This window comes from Lissotriton helveticus, chromosome 7 (genome assembly GCF_964261635.1).
Source record: "Lissotriton helveticus chromosome 7, aLisHel1.1, whole genome shotgun sequence".
NCBI classification, from domain to species: Eukaryota; Metazoa; Chordata; class Amphibia; order Caudata; family Salamandridae; genus Lissotriton; species Lissotriton helveticus.
Genome location: NC_136068.1, coordinates 33,352,751 through 33,378,310, shown reverse-complemented (window position 1 = coordinate 33,378,310; position 25,560 = coordinate 33,352,751). Strand labels below are relative to the sequence as shown.

The window sequence follows — 25,560 nt, the reverse complement described above, 5'->3', positions numbered from 1 at the left end:
TTGGAGTATGGGCAGGAGGACTTCAATGAGTCCAACCTGCGAAACTCCGACCCCTCAGGGAGTGCAGATGGAACAGAGGAGACACCCTTTGTTCCTCCCAGGAGGATCCAGAGTACACCAAGGAGGTCGAGACCCTCCTCTACAGATTCTAATGCTTCATGCACTTCTATAGGGACCTCCATATTTAGTAAGAGGGACAGCTCTTTGGATAGGGAATACCATCTGCTTGAACTCGAGACAGCAAGGCAAGGGTTCAGGAAAGACCAATTGGCCCTTGACTCAAGAGCCCCTAAGAGTCCAGAGGGCTAGGAAGAAATTGGGACTACAGTCCCATGATGACAGCAACAGTGTCCCTAGAATCAGGGACACTGTTACTGCTTTTAATAATAGGAACCTGAGCAGGATAGTCCCTCCTTACCAGCAAGGGGGTGATACCCATAAATGGATCACTGTTTTCTGGAGAGGGCTTGCAAAGTTCAGAGGGTCCCTCAAGAGCAGCGGGCAGCTATCTTGTGGCTCTTCTTTGTTAACAAAGGTAGAGATAAATTCCTCACTGTTAGAGAAGAGGATGCCGACAACTAATCAGTAACTGAAGAGTGCTCTCTTAGATGGGTTTGGGGTAACCACTGAACAGTATAGGATTAAGTTCAGAGAAACCTAGAAAGCACAGGCACAGGCCTCATGGATTTTGTAGACAGTGTTATTATTGCTCTGGAACACTGGCTTCATGGAAGCAAGGTACAGGACTATGAGGGATTGTACAATTTGATCCTTTATAACTGTCAGATCCAGCTTTTGATCAGGACCTGCTGAACTCAGAACTGACTTCTCCCCAAGAATTGGAAACGAAGGTAGATAAATGGGTCAGAACCAGGGTTAAGCAGAAGAACCATGGCAATGAAGGTGACCAGAAGAAGCAGGATTCTTCTAAATTCCAGGATAAGGGTGGGGACAAGGGCAAAGATAAGAAAGAGTCTTCTCAATGGCCCCAAAAACCTGCATCTGGTGGGGTGAGTCCCAAAATTCCAAGAAAGGCAAAAATAAACCTTTATGCTACCTTTGTAAGGTGAAGACCCATTGGACAAATGATGCTGCTTGTCTAAAAGCCACAGAAACTACTACTACCGCTGACCCTAAGGTACTTGCTCCCCCAAGCACAAGTACAAGTGGTGGTACAGCAACCAGGGGATTAGTGGGGTTAACACTGGGTTCTGAGATGGGTTCTGACTTAGTTAGAACCCCAGCTCAGGCTGTTCTAGTCTGTGATGGTGGCATAGAACTTGCCACCTTACTGGTAAGTCCCACCAACTTGGGCAAGTACAGACAACAGCCTTTGATAAATGGAAAAGACGCAATGGCTTTCAGGGACACATGGGCCAGTGTCACTATGGTAGCAGAGAAACTTGTGTCTCCTGATCAAATCATACTTGGACAAATGTACCAATTAACTAACGCTAGCAATGTCAGGGCTGACCATTCCTTGGCAGTTGTGAGCCTCATCTGGGGAGGGGTAACTGGTATCTCCAGACCTACCGGTAGCTAGTATACTGGGCAACGATCTAGAAACTTCGTTCAGCTTGTGCTGAAGTGGAGTGCAGGACTCATGCAGAGATGAGGGGTATCTCTGCCAGTGTGTTTTCTGTCACCAGGACTCAGGCCAAACAGTTCAGCACTGAAGGAGCACTGGATCCTAAAAAAATGAACCAGGTGCTTCCCAAGAGAAGGGGCAGGAAGTGTAAGGAATTGCCCTCCTCACAAACTCTCTGTGAAGATCAGGCTCCTGAAAGAGATGATCTTAGCCCATGTGAAGGAACTGTCCCAGAGGAACTTGGGCCTGACCAGGTGGCAGAGTTCTTGTGGGCAGGGGGCCCTTCCAGGGCAGACTTGAGTTTTGAGCAGCAAACCTCCCCCTCTCTTGAACCCCTCAGACAGCAAGCTGCTGCTGAGGAAGCAGGGAATATCAGTGGGTCCCATGGGATCTTTTGGGAAGATGGGCACAGTACTCTGAGGGTAGCGACCTTAAGCCTGATGCCACCAGGAGGTTGGTAATACCCCAGAAGTTTAGAGGTTTCATCCTCTCCCTGGCACATGATATACCTCTTGCAGGATACTTAGGGCAAAGAAAGACTTGGGATGGGCTTGCCCCTCACTTTCACTGGCCACATATATCTGAAGACACCAAGGAGTTTTGTCGCTCCTGTGCCACTTGCCAAGCCAGTGGTAAGTCAGGTGGCACCACAAAGGCCCCCTTAATTCCACTTCCATTTATTGGGGTCCCCTTTGAAAGGGTAGGTATTGGCATTGTTGGTCCCTTGAACCCTCCAACTGCATCTGGGCACAGTTATATACTAGTGGTGGTGGACAGTGCCACTAGGTTCCCAGAGCTATTCCCCTCAGAATCACTACAGTTCCTGCAGTGGCCAGGGCCCTCCTGGGAATCTTTTCCAGAGTGGGCTGCCTTAAGGAGGATTTAACAGACAGAGGTACAAACTTCATGTCTTGTTATATCACTACCATGTGGAAAGAGTGTGGAGTAAACTACAAGTTTAGCACACCCTACCATCCACAGTGCAATGGGCTTGTTTAAAGGTTCAATGAGACCCTCAAAGTTAAGATCATGGGACTCCCAGAAAAGCTTAGATGAAAATTGGATGTCTTAGTACTCTGCCTTCTCTTTGCCTACCACGAGGTTCTTTAGAAGGGGGTTGTCTAGTATCTATTTGAGCTTCTGTTTGGACATCCAGTTAGGGGTCCATTGTGTCTAGTGAAGGAAGGCTGGGAGCAACCTCTCTAACCTCCTAAACAGGATATTGTGGACTATGCCCTTGGCTTGTAGTGCTCCCGTTACCAGTCTTCGAGACCTGGACAGCAAGCGAGGGCTGCTGCTGACCAGACACACGTTTCTTACCTCCTGCTGCTGAGCCAAGCTCGGGCAGGGGAAGGCAGAACAATAGATATCCTGTAACAGGGAGGTGTGACCACCTATCAGATAGGATTTAGTGTATTGGGGCAGGGTGAGGGCGCTTGACAGCCCTCCATGCATAGTCCAGTTCAAACCAGTTCAGGGAGCTGTTGGCTTCTGCTCTGGCGTAAAACTGGACATAGGGCAAAGGAGTATCCTCCCCCTTGTCCAGACCCTCATTAGGGAGGGACCCCTGAATCATCCCAATCCTTTCCTTAGGGTATTTAATGGCTTACCAGTGGGTGGGTCCCTAGGTTCGTCGTGGGATAAGATATATTCCAGACACCACTTCTTCAACCGTCTGGGCACTCTGGACTTTGCTGTAGGCATCAAGGCTGCAACCGGGAAGACTCCTGCTGCTCCTGATCTCATTGCCCTGCTTGTTTGCTGCAACGTCCATGCCTGTGCACCATACAAGAACCTTCCAAGGCCTTTGGAAATCCAAGACACCTGAAGGAATCTCCCTTTAAGTGAAGGAGTCACTTCCCTACATCTGCAGGCACCGCAACTAATCTGACCGGTCTGCTGATCCTGGGCTCCCTTCAGACTCCAGAAGGCTCAAAACACAGGTGGTGGTTCTTCACATCCCTTGAGGCCTGCCCTGTCCTCTCACAAGGTTTGAGGCCGGTATCCCTCATTGGAGCCACAGCACCCAAACCCCAGAGCACCATGTCAACTTGCAGCTGCAAAGGCTTGTTTGCTTCCTTGCACCAAGGTCTTCAGGCTCCAGGTATACTCCCCCTCAAGCATCTCCAGTGACCAACATCTTTATCCTCACCATAACACTTGCATCATGAGCTTGCATCTTTGGTGAGCTGCTCAAGGTCCTCTTGGGACTCCGATGCCTTCGGTCTGTGGGCCCTCTTGAGGGTCATCTTTGTATTCTTTGGGCTCCCCTAATTGCTTGGAGGTGTGACCTGATTCCCCTGCTGGTGGTGTGTCTCCTGGACCTTGCTGGTCCCGACATTGCACCTTCTTCAACTTCCACATTGGTTGCAGTTGCCAAGACTTGTTGGTGCACCCATCGGACACTGACCCCTCAACTCTTTACATACAATGTGGGACAGCTCGTGTATGGCTTCTGGTCTTCCACAGCATCATCTGGTCGACACAGCTGTAGTCTCAAGGTCACCGTCAACTCTCCTGCAACACTCGACATCAGTGGGCATTCGTCTTCCGTGCCACCTGGTCACTCCTGAGTGGCATAGACTCTGTACCCTCTGCTTGCAGGTTCTTCACATCTTGAATCCACCTTTGGGTTCTACCAGACACTTTCACCTTCCCCAGAAGCGGCACCTTCCTGAAGTCCTCCATTGAGTTTGACGCAGTTTCGGACGCCACTTCACATCTATGCACCCGGCTTCCCTGGGGCACGGATCCTGGTTCCTAAGGTATCAACAAGTGGGGTGGCACTCCAACTTTGTCTTCCACGGGGTTTCTTCTGGGCCCACTGGGAAGGGTCCTTCTTTAAAATTGCAAACGCAACTTACCCATTGACTTGCATTGATTCTGCGGTCGTGTTTCCACTGAGCACATGGCCCCGTGGGGCTCCTGATTACATACCTTGGGTGGTTCCTTGCGTCCTCAGCACTTCTATGTCCTATGGGGATAGTCTTGACTCGAGTCGTGGTTCGCATATCACTATCTTAGTATATGGTTTGGTCTCCCCCTGGCGACCACTGTGTATTGTGTGCTACTTACCTGTTTCTATTGAAAAGTATTGTGTGCAATGTGTATATCTCCGGGTAGGAGATACCAGAATATGTTATTATAATAAATGCATATTCTTTATAAATATTCTGTGTGGTTCTTTTTCACTTAATCTATACCTATAAGATTACTTTCTGGTGAAACAAGTTGCTTTACACTCCTTCTGAACTGAGCCTGAAGGCTGCTCTCCACAGGTACCACATAGAGAGCTTTCTAAGGTTGTCTAAGACCTCTTATATCACCATAAGGGTTGTCTGAATTGGTGCAAGGTGCCCACTCACATAAGTGTACACCATATACCAAGCCAGCTTATCACAGACCCTTAAAAAGTAGTGTCTCGGGTACTAGGAAAACACAGACAGGCTTCTTCCGAAAGAGTTTATTGACCTGAATAAAGAACAGTTTTACAGGCACATAGTGACGTCACTCAGAACGTGACAACAGTTTTGCATATAATGACCGTACTACCAGAAGCTGTCCTAGTCGGGTTCCTTGTACCGTTGCGGGGGTCTCCATCCATGGGGTGCAGGGCAGGAGGTTTAAGGACGGAAGAAGACGAGGGTCTCATCACCATTTCCATATCTCAAGGGAAACTAGTAAAGCAAAGACTTGTGTGACGTCCTTATCAGCATATTAAAGTGGTGGGGGTGCATAAGAGGCGTACAGGCACGGTGGTAGCAGAGGCTGGAAAAACAGGCCTATGTCGGTATATAATGGACCTGCAGAGGCTAATATGGTATGAATGGGTACATTAAAGCAGTAGGGGTGCTTCGAGGGGTACCGGGGGCTGGAAAGCAGATCTAGATCCATAGATTATGAGGTTAGGGTTTTTATAAGGATACAGTGATGAGACAACAGTGACTCAAGGGGCCCCAGGGGCTTGTAAGCAGGTCTGCTTGTATACATTGATACGATAGCACTGATTCTTGGGGCCCCATGTCTGCATGTATACAGTGATACGATAGCAGTGATTCTAAGGGCCCCAGGTCTGCATGCATACAGTGATACGATAGCAGAGATTCTAGGGGCCCCAGGTCTGCATGCATACAGTGATACGATAGCAGTGATTCTAGGGGACCCATGTCTGCACACATACAGTGATACGATAGCAATGATCTAAGGGCCCGAGGTCTGCATGTATAGAGTGATACGATAGCAGTGATTCTAAGGGCCCCAGGTCTGCATGCATAGAGTGATAGGATAGCAGTGATTCTAAGTGCCCCAGGTCTGCATGCATACAGTGATACGATAGCACTGATTCTAGGGGCCCCAGGTCTGCATGTATACAGTGATACGATAGCAGTGATTCTAAGGGCCCCAGGTCTGCATGCATACAGTGATACGATAGCAGTGATTCTAAGGGCCCCAGGTCTGCATGTATACAGTGATAGGATAGCAGTGATTCTAAGGGCCCCAGGTCTGCATGCATACAGTGATACGATAGCAGTGATTCTAGGGGCCCCATGTCTGCATGTATACAGTGATACGATAGCAGTGATTCTAAGGGCCCCAGGTCTGCATGCATACAGTGATAGGATAGCAGTGATTCTAGGGGCCCCAGGTCTGCATGCATACAGTGATACGATAGCACTGATTCTAGGGGCCCCAGGTCTGCATGAATACGGTAATAACAGTGATTTAAAGGGGCCCCTCCAGCTTGTAAGCAGATCTGCATCTGTAAATTCAGGGTTCTGGGTGATGTATGGGGGAGTAAGGGCATGAAAGGTCTATTAAGGGGGTCAAAGTATATCTGTATCTGTTAAATAAAGGGTCGGGGTGCTTCAGTGGGTCCTGGGTGAGTAGGGGTCTTGGAAGGTGGCCTCTTTCTCTATATTAAGAGGATGGGGGGGGGGGGTTAAGGGTTCCTGGATGCACGGGCAGTGGGTTGGGGAGAGGGTGCTTCGGTGGGTGCCGGGGGAGCATTGGTCGTCTTGGAAGTGTCTCTGCCGTAAGACGATGGACAGCGGTTTGTGGGGGATGGGGGGTTTCTTCATATCCCTCACATTGCTTACTCCTCTATGGTAGTGTATGGACTTCCCCATTGGGTGCCACCCAACAATGAACCCCTTTGATGGGAGGAGAGCGTGGACCTCGATTCAGCCAAACGCCAGGAGTGCCGGAAGTGACATCACGCACTCATTGACCCCGTACGACATCACGTTGTTGACTCCTTCCATTGCCTCCTATGTACTACTGATGGGCTGGGCAGGGAAGGAAGGGAAACTGCTGAAAGTACACAAGGATTCCCGGGTCTTGCTCAATGCCTCAACTTGGGGACCCTGGGACCAGGGGTAGGCAGGGCTGGGGTGACCCTGTCTGACCCCCTTTGGAAGGAGATGATCATTTTAGATGCTGGCATCTGGATTATTCTTCATTCATTTCTTCATGATAAGGAAAGACCTGTGGGCAGCAAGCCTTGGCACAGTGGGCATTTTGGATCAGAAATCAGCAGGAGAGAGCCATTCTTCGGATGGAGGTGGCCAAGGCTCCCCTCGGGCCATTGGTGGCCTCACTGCCTCCTCTTCAGCTCCCTCGCCATCTGGCACAGCACGCAGTACCCACAGAAGCACTGGCAGAAGAAGTCTCTGCAGATGGAGCCCTGTGGAAGGAAACAGAGGAGGTGAACAAGTGTGTCACCTAGGTGCCACCCTCCCTCCAGCTGTGTCTCACTGAGTGTGCCCAACTGCTGCCACCCCGCTCCAGCCTCGTATCACTGGGTGTGCCCCACTCCTGCCCACTCCCTTTAGCTGCCTCTCACTGGATGTGCCCTACTACTTTCACCCTCCCTCCAACTATCTCTCACTTGGTGTGCCCACCACTGCTTCCACCCACCCTGCTGTGTCTCACTGGCTGTGCTCCTCTGCTGCTCCCACCTGCTCCTGCTGCGTCTCACTGGGTGTGCCCCACTGCTGCCACACCCCTCCAGCTGTGTCTCACTGGGTGTACCCCAATGCTGCCACACCCCTCCAGCTGTGTCTCACTGGGTGTACCCCAATGCTGCCACACCCCTCCAGCTGTGTCTCACTGGGTGTACCCCAATGCTGCCACCTCCCTCCAGCTGTGTCTCACTGGGTGTACCCCAATGCTGCCACCTCCCTCCAGCTGTGTCTCACTGGGTGTACCCCAATGCTGCCACCTCCCTCCAGCTGTGTCTCACTGGGTGTACCCCAATGCTGCCACCTCCCTCCAGCTGTGTCTCACTGAGTGTGCCCAACTGCTGCCACCCCGCTCCAGCCTCGTATCACTGGGTGTGCCCCACTCCTGCCCACTCCCTTTAGCTGCCTATCACTGGATGTGCCCTACTACTTTCACCCTCCTTCCAACTATCTCTCATTTGGTGTGCCCACCACTGCTTCCACCCACCCTGCTGTGTCTCACTGGCTGTCCTCCTCTGCTGCTACCACCCCCTCCAGCTGTGTCTCACAGGATAAGTCCACTGCTCCCACCTGCTCCTGCTGCGTCTCACTGGGTGTGCCCACTGCTCCCAATCGCTTCTGCTACATCTCACTGGGTGTGTCCCACTGCTGCCACACCCCTCCAGCTGTGTCTCACTGGATGTACCCCAATGCTGTCACCTCCCTGCAGCTGCATCTCACTGGGTGTACCCCAATGCTGCCACCTCCCTCCAGCTGCGTCTCACTGGGTGTACCCCAATGCTGCCACCTCCCTCCAGCTGCATCTCACTGGGTGTACCCCAATGCTGTCACCTCTCTGCAGCTGCATCTCACTGAGTGTACCCCAATACTGCCACCTCCCTCCAGCTGCATCTCACTGGGTGTACCCCATTGCTCCCACCCCTTGCAGCAGCAACTCAGTGGGTGTGCCCCACTGCTGCCAACCCTCTCCAGCCGAATCATACTGGGTGCATCCCAATTATGTTAATTCCCTCCAGCTGCATCTCACTGGGTGTACCCCAATACTGCCACCTCCCTCCAGCTGCATCTCACTGGGTGTACCCCACTGCTGCTACATCCCTCCAGCTGTTTCTCACTGGGGATGCCCCACTGCTGCCACCCCCTCCAGCTGTGTCTCACTGGGAGTACCCCACTGCCACCCAGCTGCATCTCACTGGGTGCGTCCCACTGCTGCCACGACTCACCAGCCGCCTCTCACTGCTGCAGCAACCTGTCCCTGCCTTCTGTGATGTAACATTATTGGCAGCACCCACACTCTGAAATTTTTTCGAACACCACTGCCTCCTCCAGACACCACATACGATCTCCAGGCACCATTTCCCTCCTCACCCCTCCTCCTCCAGACACGGTTCCCTCCTCCCCCTCCAGACACATTGGGCCTGATTCACAGAATGAACTTAAGACTAAATCCTAAACTTACTACTATTTGGTATTCACAGAATGCACTTACTACTATTGGGATTCACAGAGTGAACTTACTACTTTCGGGATTCACAGAATGAACTTACTACTTTCGATATTCACAGAATAGATTTAAGACTACTAACTTTACGTCCGCACTCGGGCTGGAAATTCCGGCCTGGAGGCGGAGCTTCCGGTTTGGGGCGGAGCTTGCGGCCCAGAGGCGGAGCTTCCGGCCCAGAGGTGGAGATTTCAGCCATGGCTAAATCCCCACCTCCGAGCCGGAAGCTCCGCCTCCAAGCCGGAAGCTCTGCCTCCGGGCCGCAAGCTCCGCACCCAAGCCGGAAGCTCCACCTCCTGGCCGGAAACTCCGCCTCCGGGCCGGAATTTCCGGCCCGAGTGCGGACGTAAAGTTAGTAGTCTTAAATCTGTTCTGTGAATACCGAAAGTAGTAAGTTCATTCTGTGAATCCCAAATAGTAGTAAGTTTAGGATTTTGTCTTAAGTTCATTCTGTGAATCGGGCCCGTAATCACACCTGCACATTATCACACCTGCACATACCATTAAACTGCCCTGTCCCAAGATCATCACTCAAATCTCTGGTAAGAAGTGACTCATGCGCAGACCCTGGCGCAATCTCCCAGTCAAAGCCTTTGAGGAGGTGTTCCAATCAGAAATGAACAAAAAAGTTAGGGACAATGAGCTAACTCTGGAGGGCTTCAATAAGGCGTTTGAAACGGCTTTGGATGTTGTGATCCCTAAAAAAAAGATGGCCCAGGCACATAACCGTCCATCGGCCCCCAGGTACACCAGCGAACTTAGGGCCGAAAAATCCAAATGCAAAAGACTGGAGAGAGCCTGGCGCACCAGTAAAACAGTACCTGATAGGATACAATTCAAGCAAGCCTTGACTTCTTACCACTCTAACCTAAAACTGGCGAGATGCCAATTTATTTTCAACCAAATTGAAGGTGAATGAATGAAATGAATGAAATGTAATTTATTCACGCGCTACTATGCCCAGTGGGCGTCAAGGCGCCTAACTCAAAAAATTAGCTGCGGGCAGACAGAGACACGAGCTCACTGATAGGCTTTGGAAAAACACCAAGTTTTCAGAGCTTTCTTGAAAAGATCAAGTGAGGGCTGTAATTTGATCTCCAAGGGAAGAGTGTTCCAAAGTTGAGGTGCAAGGATGGAGAAGGCCTTGCTCCCCCATCTTGCCATCTTAGCGCGTGGGACTACCAGTTGATTAAGCTCTAACGAGCGAAGACATCTGGTTGGAACATACCTAGAGAGCAAAGAACCCAAGGCAACAATCGGGCCTGCCCTCAGGGCGCTGTAGGTAAGACAGAGAAGTTTAAAAGAGACTCTGAAAGGGATGGGCAACCAATGGAGACTCTTCCTTGCCGAGGTCGCAGAGGACATCCACGGCAGGGCCAGAACGAAGCGCGCCGCGGCATTTTGCACAACCTGCAGGCGTTGAAGAAGGCCCTTGTTGGCCCCGGCATAGAGTGAATTACAATAATCCAGCCTTGAGCCAACAAGGGCGATCACAACCTGTTTTCGTGCCTGTGGGGAAAGATAGTACGCAATTCTTTTCAGAATCCTGATAACACCCCAACAGGTGGCCACTGTCCTATTCACCTGCAGTTCCATGGAGAGCCGGGTGTCAAAAATGACGCCTAGGTTCCTAGCAGATTGTGTGGGTGTGGGGCAGATGCCTAAAGATGAAGGCCACCACTCACCTGACCACATTTCCTGGTCTTTGCCGAAGACCAGGACCTCCGTTTTGTCACCGTTCAACTTTAATGAGTTGAGAATCATCCAGTCTGCAACAAGTTGCATACAGGACTTAAAGTTGGACGCGGTGACATTCACGGAGTGAGTCAGGGACACCATAATCTGCGTGTCGTCGGCGTACGACACTACCTCCATCCCCTGAGATCTTACAAGTCTTGCAAGGGGGGCCACGTAGATATTAAACAGGGTCGGACTCAATGCCGACCCCTGTGGCACCCCACATTGCAACGACTTGACAGGGGAGAGGTGATCCCCAAGCATCACTCGTTGCTCTCGCTGATGTAGAAAGGAATTCAGGAGACTCAGGGCCGGTCCTGCTACCCCTGCCTCCCTTAACCTAGATGTTAAAGTAACGGGAGACAGGGTATCAAATGCTGCTGTAAGATCCAGCAGCACTAGCACGGTAGTCTGTCCAAGATCGACTTTCCGACGGATGTTATCTGCGACCTTCGTCAGTGCAGACTCAGTGCTATGTAGCTTTCTAAAGCCATGTTGGGACCCATCCAAGAATCCTGATACATCCAGGAAGTTGGAGAGATGACAATTCAGATGGGCCTCCAACATCTTAGCAGGAGCCGGCAAAAGGAATATAGGCCTAAAGTTCTTCAATAGACCAGGGTCAAGGGTGGGCTTTTTAAGGAGTGGTTTTACAATGGCCCTCTTCCATGCCACCGGGAAGATACCTTGCTCCAGAGCTCCATTCATAATTTCCAACATTGGAGGAAGAATAATGTCCCTACAGTCCTTTAGTATTCTCAAAGGGACCGGGTCCAAAGGAGAAGCAGATTTCGTTTTGTCTAACAGGAGGTTGAGACCCCCCAATGAGAGCAAGGGAAATTGGTTCAGGACTTGGGGAGAAGTCACATCCCAGGATTCCAGATGTTTAACTCGGGAGAGGTCTTCTTCACTAAGAGTATTCCTCTGTGATTGAAGAGCCACATAGATGTCATCTATCTTTTTATAGAAGAAATCTGAGATGTTATTACATAGCTCCTGTGAGGCAACCACGGGGTCGGGTACCTGGAGTGTACATAAGGAGTCGACGATCTTAAAAAGCTCTTTAGAGGACGTGAGGGAACAGGTTAAGTTGGTAAAATAATCCTGTTTCTCCTTAATGACCCTCTTTTTGTAGACTCGTAACAGGTCCTTGTAGACTTCTCGATCTCTAGGATCCCAAGACTTGCGCCAACATCGCTCCTTCCTTCTGCATTTTTGCCTGAGGAGTCTCAATTCTTCCGTGAACCATGGAGCCGTCGGCTTATGTCGTGCCACGTGTTTGAGTGAGGCGGGCGCTAACTCATCGACTGCTTTAGTAATAGAGTCAGCGAGTTCTAGAGCCGTCTCATCTACCATCCGCTGGGATGTGATATTCGTGCTACGAATAAAGGGGGCCAAGGCCTCATTCGTAAAATTCTTAAAGCTTCTTTTGAGGCATTTCTTAATAGTCCCCACCTTGACCTCAGAACGGGGTATATCCAGGGACAGTGGAATGGCTAAATGATCCGACCAAACTATCGGCACAGGAACGCCGACAGTTAATCTTTGATCATTAGAAAATATCCCATCAAGGATGTGGCCCGCCTTGTGGGTAGGGTGCATCACTCTTTGGACAAAGTCACAGGCTTCCAAAGAGTTAACTAGGGAGGATGTGTCCTTAGATGCCAAATCCTCTAGATGAAAATTCGTGTCACCTAGGATGGTAAAGAGAGATCTGCCAAAATATGGTTCCAAGATCCTGAAGAGCTCCGAGCAAAAGTTAGCTCTAGATCCTGGGTGTCTGTATAGGAGAATTCCAGTGAAGGAGCTCGAGGGGGCATTCACAATACAAAAATATAAGGCCTCAAATGAGTCTGTGGGAGTCGAAAGAGATTTTATAGTGCAGGAGAGTGTGGACTTAAAAAGAATGGCCAGTCCACCTCCTCTGCGTCGTACTCTATCTAGCCTCTGTAAGGCATAACCTTCTGGAATGGCTAAAAGGAGGTCGTGGCCAGAAGACTCAGAGGCCCAAGTCTCAGTAATAAAAACCCAGTCAGGTTGTCTAGTGCTTACAAAGTCATGGAAGTCTATGTTATGTTTGATCAGAGACCGCGCATTAATTAAAAAGCCCTGCTTGGGTTGAGAAATGGGCAGGCCAGGGGGAAGGAGAACAGGCTTCCTAGCAGCCTGTGGAAAGAAATTAAAAGACGCGCCCAAGGCCCTTTTTAACATTGTAAAGGATTTTGTGTCTCCACATGCGTGCAGACAATCCCCTTTAGAATCTCAAGACTTTTGTAACCAGCTTGCCAGCTTCTTCCAAGACAAAATTATTAGAATTTATGAGAACTTCCCAGGGAAAAGCGCTCAAAGCACCGGAGAGCCCAAGCTGGTCTGGGGAGCGGGATATACAGACAGGACACACCTTGGACTGCTTTGACCCAATCACCCTAGAGAATGCCTTAATAGCACTGGCCGCAGCTAAATCAGGTTCACCAACTGATCTTTGCCCACCTATGACTCTGGCTCTCTTAGCCGCTAGCTGTGCGCCAGCTATTCTTCAACTATTTAATTCATCCATTTCAACCGGGGTTATTCCAAGTCCCTGGAAGGAAGCTTTTGTGCGTCCTATCCTGAAGAAACCAATGGCAGATCCACGAGAATTGGGCAACTATCGCCCAATCTCCCTCCTGCCTCTACTGGCTAAAATGCTGGAGAGCATGATTAACAAACCACTGAGCCACTACCTGGAGAAGAATGAAATCTTAGACCCCTCACAATCAGGATTCCGACCGGGTTTTAGCACAGAAACAGCCTTACTAGTAGTCACTGACTCACTCAGACTAGAAACAGATAAAGGTGGATCGGCAATACTGCTGCTATTAGATCTCTCCGCAGCATTCAACACCATCTCACATACAATGCTTGCGGAGAGACTGGCCTCTTGTGGAATCCAGGGAACAGCTCTAAAATGGCTACGAAACTTCATGTCCGGCAGAACACAAACTGTCATGCTTGGTTCTCATCTTTCTAACCCAATCAGCTTGGACAGAGGGGTCCCTCAGGGTTCCTGTCTAAGCCCTACCTTGTTCAACATTTATATGTCTCCTCTAGCAAGGATTGCAGAACAACAGGGCTTCGAGATCATCTCTTATGCAGATGATACTAAGCTCATGTTCCCGATCGGCACGGGCATAGTAGCTGAGAAAGCACGGTTTGCAAAAGGGATGCTTGTAATCTCCGACTGGATGACGCAGAACTGTCTCCAGTTGAATCCGGACAAGACTGAGATAATGCTAATGGGCAAAGCCACAGCTAGTTGGTCGGATGACTGGTGGCCTACCCAATTGGGAGCAGCCCCAGTCCCGACCCAATGTGTTAAAAACCTCGGGCTGAAACTAGATCAGACCCTATCCATGAAGGACCACATTGCTGCAACAACCAGTGCATGCTACTATAGCCTGCGTCTGCTGCGCAAAATCCTCCCCTTTATGCCGACTACCCATCGTAAAACCCTGGTCCAGGGTATGGTTGTCAGCCGTCTAGACTATGGCAACGCTTTGCTGGCAGGGATTGGAGAGACCCTGCTGAACAAACTGCAGGTGATTCAAAACACTCCTGCTAGAATGGTATTGAATTGGATGTATGTCAGTACAACGCAATCTTTTATATCGCGGTACATGACAACACTGCCATTACAACGCAAGTCGTTACAACGACTTTCGTTGTAGGGCGTGGATTGTGGAATATTATAATTTTATATTCCAACACCAGTTCACGTAACAGTAGGGGAGGTGTCGGAATATAAAATTGCAATATTCCTTATACAACAGCGCCATCCAGCGCAAGTCGTAGTAACGACTTGCGTTGTAATGGCATCGTTGTAAAGGCATCGCTGTGTTTTCACCACGTTGTAAACGATGTTCCCCTATTGAATTGCACTTCAGGCACTGCATCGGCTCCACTTTTGCGTGAACTCCACTGGCTTCCAGTGAGAAAAAGATCACACTTTAAGATCTGCTGTCTCACGTACACAGCACTTAAAGGAAGAGGCCCCAAATACCTCCAAAAGAGACGTAACAAATATGTACCTCATAGAAACCTGAGGTCAGGGGCGCAAGATCCTTCAAATTCCACGCATAAGGCTGTGTCGCTCTGGAGGAAAACCCTTCTCGTACCTAGCCCCAAGGCACTGGAATGAATTACCGAATTTCCTTCGAAAAATGGACACCTACGGCACACTCAGGAAACAGCTTAAAGCCTTCCTATTCTAGTTTCATTTGCTCCCTTTCAGTCGCAGGAAAAATGCTAGACAGCGCCGAGATGCCCCTGGGCGAGTCGAGCGCTATACAAAAAGCATTAACATAACATAACATAACCCACACAGTGACATACGTAGCGCCTGGTAAGTGTGTCACGGTGGCAGGATTCTGCTCTGCTCTTAGGTTGTGTACAGACCGAGATTTGTACAGACCTGTGCTCAGGGGTACTGGCCAGGGAGTGTGTGCTCTCACTTGTGCTCAGGGGTACTGGCCAGGGAGTGTGAGCTCTCACTTGTGCTCAGGGGTACTGGCCAGGGAGTGTGAGCTCTCACTTGTGCTCAGGGGTACTGGCCAGGGGGTGTGAGCTCTCACTTGTGCTCAGGGGTACTGGCCAGGGAGTGTGAGCTCTCACTTGTGCTCAGGGGTACTGGCCAGGGAGTGTGAGCTCTCACTTGTGCTCAGGGGTACTGGCCAGGGGGTGTGAGCTCTCACTTGTGCTCAGGGGTACTGGCCAGGGGGTGTGAGCTCTCACTTGTGCTCAGGGGTGCTGTCCAGGGAGTATGAGCTCTCACTTGTGCTCAGGGGTACTGACCATGGATTGTGAGCTCTCACTTGTGCTCAGGGGTACTGGCCAGGGAGTGTGTGCTCTCACTTGTGCTCAGGGGTACTGGCCAGGGAGTGTGTGCTCTCACTTGTGCTCAGGGGTACTGGCCAGGGAGTGTGAGCTCTCACTTGTGCTCAGGGGTACTGGCCAGGGGGTGTGAGCTCTCACTTGTGCTCAGGGGTGCTGTCCAGGGAGTATGAGCTCTCACTTGTGCTCAGGGGTGCTGTCCAGGGAGTATGAGCTCTCACTTGTGCTCAGGGGTACTGGCCAGGGGGTGTGAGCTCTCACTTGTGCTCAGGGGTACTGGCCAGGGAGTGTGACCTCTCACTTGTGCTCAGGGGTACTGACCATGGATTGTGAGCTCTCACTTGTGCTCAGGGGTACTGGCCAGGGGGTGTGAGCTCTCACATGTGCTCAGGGGTGCTGTCCAGGGAGTGTAATTACTCACTTGTGCTCAGGGGTACTGTCCAGGGAGTGTGAGCTCTCACTTGTGCTCAGGGGTACTGGCCAGGGGGTGTGAGCTCTCACTTGTGCTCAGGGGTACTGGCTAGGGAGTGTGAGCTCTCACATGTGCTCAGGGGTGCTGTCCAGGGAGTGTGAGCTCTCACTTGTGCTCAGGGGTACTGTCCAGGGAGTGTGATCTCTCACTTGTGCTCAGGGGTGTTGTCCAGGGAGTGTGAGCTCTCACTTGTGCTCAGGGGTACTGGCCAGGGGGTGTGAGCTCTCACTTGTGCTCAGGGGTACTGGCCAGGGGGTGTGAGCTCTCACTTGTGCTCAGGGGTACTGGCCAGGGAGTGTAAGCTCTCACTTGTGCTCAGGGGTACTGACCATGGATTGTGAGCTCTCACTTGTGCTCAGGGGTACTGGCCAGGGGGTGTGAGCTCTCACTTGTGCTCAGGGGTGCTGTCCAGGGAGTATGAGCTCTCACTTGTGCTCAGGGGTACTGGCCAGGGAGTGTGAGCTCTCACTTGTGCTCAGGGGTACTGGCCATGGATTGTGAGCTCTCACTTGTGCTCAGGGGTACTGTCCAGGGAGTGTGAGCTCTCACTTGTGCTCAGGGGTACTGGCCAGGGGGTGTGAGCTCTCACTTGTGCTCAGGGGTACTGGCCAGGGGGTGTGAGCTCTCACTTGTGCTCAGGGGTACTGGCCAGGGGGTGTGAGCTCTCAATTGTGCTCAGGGGTACTGGCCAGGGGGTGTGAGCTCTCACTTGTGCTCAGGGGTACTGGTCAGGGGGTGTGAGCTCTCACTTGTGCTCAGGGGTACTGGCCAGGGGGTGTGAGCTCTCACTTGTGCTCAGGGGTGCTGTCCAGGGAGTGTGAGCTCTCACTTGTGCTCAGGGTTCTGTCCAGTGAGTGTGAGCTCACACTTGTGCTCAGGGGTACTGGCCAGGGAGTGTGAGCTCTCACTGGCGCTCAGGGGTACTGGCCAGGGGGTGTGAGCTCTCACTTGTGCTCAGGGGTACTGGCCAGGGGGTGTGAGCTCTCACTTGTGCTCAGGGGTACTGGCCAGGGAGTGTGAGTTCTCACTTGTGCTCAGGGGTACTGGCCAGGGATTGTGAGCTCTCACTTGTGCTCAGGGGTACTGGCCATGGATTGTGAGCTCTCAATTGTGCTCAGGGGTACTGGCCAGGGGGTGTGAGCTCTCACTTGTGCTCAGGGGTACTGGCCAGGGGGTGTGAGCTCTCACTTGTGCTCAGGGGTACTGGCCAGGGAGTGTGAGCTCTCACTTGTGCTCAGGGGTACTGGCCATGGATTGTGAGCTCTCACTTGTGCTCAGGGGTACTGGCCAGGGAGTGTGAGCTCTCACTTGTGCTCAGGGGTACTGGCCAGGGGGTGTGAGCTCTCACTTGTGCTCAGGGGTACTGGCCAGGGAGTGTGAGTTCTCACTTGTGCTCAGGGGTACTGGCCAGGGGGTGTGAGCTCTCACTTGTGCTCAGGGGTACTGGCCAGGGGGTGTGAGCTCTCACTTGTGCTCAGGGGTACTGGCCAGGGAGTGTGAGCTCTCACTTGTGCTCAGGGGTACTGGCCATGGATTGTGAGCTCTCACTTGTGCTCAGGGGTACTGGCCAGGGGGTGTGAGCTCTCACTTGTGCTCAGGGGTACTGGCCAGGGGGTGTGAGCTTTCACTTGTGCTCAGGGGTACTGACCAGGGGGTGTGAGCTCTCACTTGTGCTCAGGGGTACTGGCCAGGGGGTGTGAGCTGTCACTTGTGCTCAGGGGTACTGGCCAGGGGGTGTGAGCCCTCACTTGTGCTCAGGGGTACTGGCCAGGGAGTGTGAGCTCTCACTTGTGCTCTGGGGTACTGGCCAGGGAGTGTGAGCTCTCACTTGTGCTCAGGGGTACTGGCCAGGGAGTGTGAGCTCTCACTTGTGCTCAGGGGTACTGGCCAGGGAGTGTGAGCTCACACTTGTGCTCAGGGGTACTGGCCAGGGGGTGTGAGCTCTCACTTGTGCTCAGGGGTACTGGCCAGGGAGTGTGAGCTCTCACTTGTGCTCAGGGGTACTGGCCATGGATTGTGAGCTCTCACTTGTGCTCAGGGGTACTGGCCAGGGGGTGTGAGCTCACACTTGTGCTCAGGGGTACTGGCCAGGGGGTGTGAGCTCTCACTTGTGCTCAGGGGTACTGGCCAGGGGGTGTGAGCTCTCACTTGTGCTCAGGGGTACTGGCCAGGGGGTGTGAGCTCTCACTTGTGCTCAGGGGTACTGGCCAGGGGGTGTGAGCTCTCACTTGTGCTCAGGGGTACTGGCCAGGGGGTGTGAGCTCTCACTTGTGCTCAGGGGTACTGGTCAGGGGGTGTGAGCTCTCACTTGTGCTCAGGGGTACTGGCCAGGGAGTGTGAGCTCTCACTTGTGCTCAGGGGTACTGGCCAGGGAGTGTAAGCTCTCACTTGTGCTCAGGGGTGCTGTCCAGGGAGTGTGAGCTCTCACTTGTGCTCAGGGTTCTGTCCAGTGAGTGTGAGCTCACACTTGTGCTCAGGGGTACTGGCCAGGGAGTGTGAGCTCTCACTTGTGCTCTGGGGTACTGGCCAGGGGGTGAGAGCTCTCACTTGTGCTCAGGGGTACTGGCCAGGGAGTGTGAGTTCTCACTTGTGCCCAGGGGTACTGGCCAGGGAGTGTGAGTTCTCACTTGTGCCCATGGGTACTGGCCAGGGAGTGTGAGTTCTCACTTGTGCTCAGGGGTACTGGCCAGGGAGTGTGAGTTCTCACTTGTGCCCATGGGTACTGGCCAGGGAGTGTGAGTTCTCACTTGTGCTCAGGGGTACTGGCCAGGGAGTGTGAGCTCTCACTTGTGCTCGGGGGGTCTGGCTAGGGAGTGTGAGCTCTCACATGTGCTCAGGGGTACTGGCAAGGGAGTGTGAGCTCTCACATGTGCTCAGGGGTGCTGTCCAGGGAGTGTGAGCTCTCACTTGTGCTCAGGGGTACTGGCCAGGGAGTATAAGCTCTCACCTGTGCTCGGGGGTTCAGTCCAGTGGGTGTGAGCTCTCACCTGTGCATGGGGGTTCTGTCCAGTGAGTGTGAGCTCTCACTTGTGCTCAGGGGTACTGGCCAGGGAGTGTGAGTTCTCACTTGTGCTCAGGGGTACTGTCCAGTGGGTCTGAGCTCTCACTTGTGCTCAGGTGTACTGGCCAGTGTGTGTGAGCTCTCGCTTGTGCTCAGGGGTCCTGGCCAGGGAGTGTGAGCTCTCACATGTGCTCAGGGGTGCTGGCCAGGGAGTGTGAGCTCTCACTTGTGCTCAGGGGTACTGGCCAGGAAGTGTGAGCTCTCACTTGTGCTCAGGGGTGCTGTCCAGGGAGTGTGAGCTCTCACTTGTGCTCGGGGGTTCTGGCTAGGGAGTGTGAGCTCTCGCATGTGCTCTGGGGTACTGGCCAGGGAGTGTGAGCTCTCACTTGTGCTCGGGGGTTCTGGCTAGGGAGTGTGAGCTCTCACATGTGCTCAGGGGTGCTGTCCAGGGAGTGTGAGCTCTCACTTGTGCCCAGGGGTACTGGCCAGGGAGTATGAGCTCTCACCTGTGCTCGGGGGTTCAGTCCAGTGGGTGTGAGCTCTCACTTGTGCACGGGGGTTCTGTCCAGTGAGTGTGAGCTCTCACATGTGCTCAGGGGTGCTGTCCAGGGAGTGTGAGCTCTCACTTGTGCTCGGGGGTTCTGGCTAGGTAGTGTGAGCTCTCACATGTGCTCTGGGGTACTGTCCAGGGAGTGTGAGCTCTCACTGTCGCTCAGGGGTACTGGCCAGGGAGTGTGAGCTCTCACATGTGCCCAGGGGTACTGGCCAGGGAGTGTGAGCTCTCACATGTGCCCAGGGGTACTGGCCAGGGGGTGTGAGCTCTCACTTGGAGTGGTGTGGCTCACTGGTTAGAGGCGGCAGACCCATAAGCAGAGAACGGCCCGGGACCAGGGTTCAATTCCCGACACAACAGGGTCGTGGACCAGGGTCAAAAAATGGACGCGATAATTCTCGCCTCGGTGCCTACTCTAACCAGGGAACACACTCGACAACTCTGGGCATTAAGCTTGCCTCATCTCTACAACGGCCCCCCACAGACACCGGGGATGCCTGGTTTCACCTTGGAGATACCCAGAAAGGGACCATCTCACAGGGAAAACCAGGACGGGTTCCCCAGCGGTCTTCAGCGCCAGGATACTCCATGGAGTCGCAGTGCGCTTTACAAGTACACCCACATTTACATTTACTTGTGCCCAGGGGTACTGGCCAGGGAGTGTGAGTTCTCACTTGTGCTCAGGGGTGCTGTCCAGGGAGTGTAATTCCTCACTTGTGCTCAGGGGTGCTGTCCAGGGAGTGTGAGTTCTCACTTGTGCTCAGGGGTACTGGCCAGGGAGTGTGAGCTCTCACTTGTGCTCAGGGGTACTATCCAGGGAGTGTAATTCCTCACTTGTGCTCAGGGGTACTGGCCAGGGAGTGTGAGCTCACACTTGTGCTCTGGGGTACTGGCCAGGGAGTGTAATTCCTCACTTGTGCTCAGGGGTACTGTCCAGGGAGTGTGAGCTCTCACTTGTGCTCAGGGGTACTGGCCAGGGAGTGTGAGCGCTCACTTGTGCTCAGGGGTACTGGCCAGGGAGTGTGAGCTCTCACTTGTGCTCAGGGGTACTGGCCAGGGAGTGTGAGCTCTCACTTGTGCTCAGGGGTACTGGCCAGGGAGTGTGAGTTCTCACTTGTGCTCAGGGGTACTGTCCAGGGAGTGTGAGCTTTCACTTGTGCTCAGGGGTGTTGTCCAGGGAGTGTAATTCCTCACTTGTGCTCTGGGGATCTGGCCATGGAATGTGAGCTCACACTTGTGCTCAGGTGTGCTGGCCAGGGAGTGTGAGCTCTCACTTGTGCATCAGACTTGCATTTGCATTTCTGCCTCACAATGACCTGGTCTCCTCTTGTTAACACATTGCTCCTAGCACACCAGTGTTGGACAGGCCCCACGAAGGGCTCGCTCCCTCCCCGCATGACAGGGCCCCGACACCGGCTCTCCGGGTGCTACCCACAGAACCAACTTGCAACCCGTCCCCTCCGGGACGCCTGCTCCCGGATGTCTCTGTGTCACGGGCCCGGGCCCCCGTCAGCCCCATTGCCCGGCCCAGCCGCCATCTTGGACACTGCACCACGCGGCCGCGTGGCCTCAGCTCGACCCCAACCCTGGACCTGGCCAGGCCCCGCCATCCCGGCACCACCATCCACCCAGGAGGTGAACGGACCACTTGGCAGGCTAATGGGAGAAAGAAGTGTCGATGGCTCTCCCCCGCCAGGTGCCGATCGCCCCCAGCCTCCCCGGGTGCTGGCTCCACCCCCCTGCTGGGTGTCTGGACTCCCTCATCCCGGACCTCCCGACCTCCCAGTGCGAGGGTCCGGACATCAAAGGGCGCCAGACCTATAACTGAGACAGCCCCAGAGCAGGAGGGCAGTTGTATCCTGGAGTCGAGAGACACCGAGAAGAACTCATCGTTGGGGACTGCTGGCGCTGCCGCAGCCCTGCCTTGTGAACTATCGCCCTGCCTGCTGGCGCTGCCGCGGCCTTCTGCAACCTTCATCCTCGTGGGACCTGCTGGCGCTGCCGCGGCCCGTTGTAACCGTCATCCTCGTTGGGACCTGCTGGCGCTGCCGCGGCCCATTGCCATCTACGACCTCTTCGGGACCTGCTGGCGCTGCCGCGGTCCGACCCGTCCGAACACCGAGCTCGAGGATTGTGAGCTACCGCCGTTTCACCTCAGTACCCGTCGGTACCAAGACTGTCCCGCTACCCCCTTTCCCTACTAGAGACTAGAATTGAGAGGATCATCGTGTCCTGACCTCCTTGTATCGTACTACCTTACTTCCAGAACTGCCTATAAAAGGTGTTAATCTGATCTTCGTGTGGTGTCCATCTGTGGGGGGGGAAGTTACTTGTCGGTACGATCGCTGGAGACGGCCCTCACCGGAGGCCTCTCCCCTTGTGCTCGGCCGACCCTCCAGGTCCCCGTCTAACATTGGTGGCCAGCGGCGCGATCCGAACCAACGCGTAACCGTAAAGAGAGTAACTCACCCTACGAATAATCCACAATGACGACCAGAGAGAGCGGATCTGCAGAGAAATTCCAGATGGAAAAACTGGAAGAGTACAACCACCGAGAGCTAAAACAATTTTGCATAGAACTAGGCATTGCCACCACCGGTCTGAGCACGAAAGAGGACTTCAAACACGCCCTAGAATCCTGGGCAGAGACAAATATCGCCGGACCCCGGGACCCCGAAGCCCCGGAGACAAACACCACTCTGACGGAAGAAAGGAGAACGGATCTCTCCCGGGAAGAGATCCGAGAACGAGAGAAAAATAGACTACACGAGTTAGAGTTGGCACGGCTCAAATTAGACGGAGAATTGAAACTGGCAGAACAAAAGATGAACTTAGAACACTTACGGCTCCAAGAAGAGCGAGAGGAAAAGCAGAGACAGAGAGAACTCGAAGAAAAAAGACTGGCATACGAACACGAGTGCAAGCTGGCGGAGATAGAAATGCGCAAACAGAACAAAGACCTAGGGGTGCCCGAGCAACCGCGCCCCCCAGGGACTACCGAACAGAAGGTCCACATCCCCAAAGATGTGGTCCGTGAATATTATCAGAACGACGACATACAGCAGTGGTTCAAGGCCTACGAGATCGCCATGACTGCCCACCGGATCGCTCGAAGTGACTGGGGAGCCGGTCTATGGGGGAGATTCGTCAATGAAGGCCGGGATGCCCTGCTGCAGCTTCCGGACCATCAAATGACGTCCTATGACCACATGAAGGCCGCCCTCCTCAGTCGATATGGGCTAACGCCCGAGATGTACCGCCAGAGGTTCCGCAACTGCACCCGGATCCCGGGTACAACCTGGATAGAATATGTGAACTATTTCAGCCGAGCCTTCGAGGGGTGGATCAAGGGTAGCAATGTAACAACCTACGAGCAGCTCTTCAACCTCATTGTGTGGGAGCACCTCTCCAACAACTGCTTCGTCGAGCTCAGGCAGCACCTCCTCGACAGCAAATTGACTGACCCACGGCAGCTCGCCGCCGAGGCTGACCGATGGGAGAGCACCCGAGTGACCCGGAGTGGGCCAAACAAGCAGAACAGAACCAACCAAGGTCATCATCGTCCCCGAGGAGGAGGAGGAGGACAGGGCCGGGGCAGAGACGCCGTCCCGGCCGCTCCCGCAAACAACGCCCCGCCGCCGGCCGGCCGGGGCAACCCCCCGATGCGCCCGGGGTTCCGAGCCAATGTTACGTGTCACCGATGCCAACGAGTCGGCCACTATGCCAGTGACCCGACCTGCCCAAAGAACCAGACCCCCGGGCCCCGCCAGATGACTGCCGCCGCCCTAGGGGAAGAGCAAGTCTCCGAAGAGCCTGACGAGTACGAGCAGGAGCAGCCCGAGTGGGAACCCGCCGCCATGACCCTGGCCTGCCTAGGGGGAAGAGACCTGATCCCGCGGGCTCCCCTACCAGCCAACACCAGGAAATACAGTCAGTGGGTGAACATAAATGGGCGTAAGGCCGAAGCCCTGCGTGACACCGGGGCCAGTGGGACGGCCGTCCGTTGTCACCTGGTGACCCCAGAACAAATCCTGCCAAACGTTCTTTGCCCCGTCCGATCGGCCGACAATTCGGAGAGCCTGTGTCGGATGGCCTGCGTCCCCTTCGAATGGGGAGGAGTGTCCGGTATGCTAAGAGTGACTGTCCGCGACGATGCCCCCGTGGACTGCCTCCTGGGGAACGATCTCGAGAGTTCCCCGTGGGCAGCCGTTGAAAGAAGAGAGCACCTGGGGATGTTGGGCCTCCCGGGCTGGGCGTGTGTTACAACCCGGTCCATGGCCGTCGACACCATCCCTGGAACTGAAGAACCCGAATGGCCAGCACCGCCTCCCCCGATCGCTCCAGAGGGAAGCTCCATCCCTACCGACCCCCCGGAACAAACCCAAGGAGAAGCCGCTCAGCCCCAAGACCTTCCCGACCTGGCTCAGTGGCGTCAGGAAGGGGGGCCCACCCAAGAACAATTCCGGCAGGAGCAAAAGACATGTTCCTCCCTCGAGGGACTGCGACAGCAAGCGCTCGCCCAGAGCGCAGGAGACACCGCAGGAGCCCACTGGATCTATTGGGACAATGACTTACTGTACAGTGAACAAAGAATAGCGGAGCTGGGGGCCAGTCGAGTGCTGGTGGTGCCCCTCCGCTTCAGAGACTTCCTTTTGAACTTGGCCCATGATGTCCCCCTGGCTGGACACTTGGGGCAAGACAAAACATACAACCGCCTGGTGACTCACTTTTACTGGCCGAAAATGAGAAATGACGTCTCCAACCACTGCCGGTCCTGCCCGACCTGCCAGGCCAGCGGGAAGAGCGGCCGCAAACTCAAGGCACCCCTGAAACCATTCCCCGTTGTGACCACCCCGTTCGAAAGGGTGGGAATAGACATTGTGGGGCCCCTGGACCCCCGAACAGCACAAGGGCATCGATTCATCCTGGTCCTGGTGGACCACGCCACCCGCTATCCTGAGGCGGTTCCCCTTCGAACTGTAACCGCACCAGTGGTGGGTCGAGCCTTAATGGGAATCTTCTCTCGGGTGGGCTTCCCCAGGGAAGTCGTCAGCGACAGGGGCACGAACTTTATTTCAAAATATATGAAATCCTTATGGCAACAGTGCGGAGTCACCTACTGATTCACAACCCCCTATCACCCGCAAGGAAACGGACTGGTCGAGCGATTCAACCGCACTCTCAAGGGGATGATCATGGGGCTGGAAGAACCCCTACGCCGCCAGTGGGACGTGCTACTACCGTGCCTCCTCTTCGCCTACCGAGAAGTCCCCCAGAAGTCCCTCGGCTTCAGCCCGTTCGAACTCCTGTACGGACACCCTGTTCGCGGGCCTCTCAGCCTAGTTAAAGAGGAGTGGGAAATGGCCCCCCTGAAGACCCCTCCAGACGTCTACAAGTACCTCCTGACCCTCCGTAATCAGACCCGGCGATTCAGAGAGATCGCCAAAGCCAATCTTGAAGCCAGTCAGGAGGACATGAAGACGTGGTACGATCAACATGCCTCCTCCATCGAATTCGAGCCTGGCCAGCAGGTATGGGTGATGTCCCCCATCGAACCTTGTGCCTTACAGGACAAGTGGACGGGGCCCTTCAAGGTGATCGAGCGTAAGAGCCCCGTCACCTACCTCATCGACATGGAATCCCCCCGGAACCCCCTCCGGGTCCTCCACGCCAACAGACTCAAACCCCACTTCGTGCGCTCAGAGCTCAGCCTGCTGATGGCTACAGACAGTGGGGCGGAAGAGGACTCCGAGCCCCTCCCTGACTTACTGGGGACCGGGGAAAAAGATGGTTCGGTGGACGGGGTCCAACTCTCCGAGGCTCTGACCCCAGAGCAGCACCAAGACTGTCGGGCCCTCCTGCTGCCATTTGCAAACCTA

The 25,560-nt window shown here is 53.9% G+C and overlaps 1 protein-coding gene across 1 annotated transcript in view; it reads right to left on the bottom strand.

The window, feature by feature from the left end:
- Positions 1-6,658: 6,658 nt before the first annotated feature.
- The window catches only part of LOC144766595 (cornifelin homolog A-like), a 59,564-nt gene continuing 40,662 nt past the window's right edge, over positions 6,659-25,560 (bottom strand). The window contains exon 4 of the mRNA XM_078650386.1: positions 6,659-7,271. Within this exon, the coding sequence (XP_078506512.1) occupies positions 7,182-7,271 (90 nt within the window). The 3' untranslated portion in view covers positions 6,659-7,181. The remainder of the gene's footprint in view (positions 7,272-25,560) is intronic.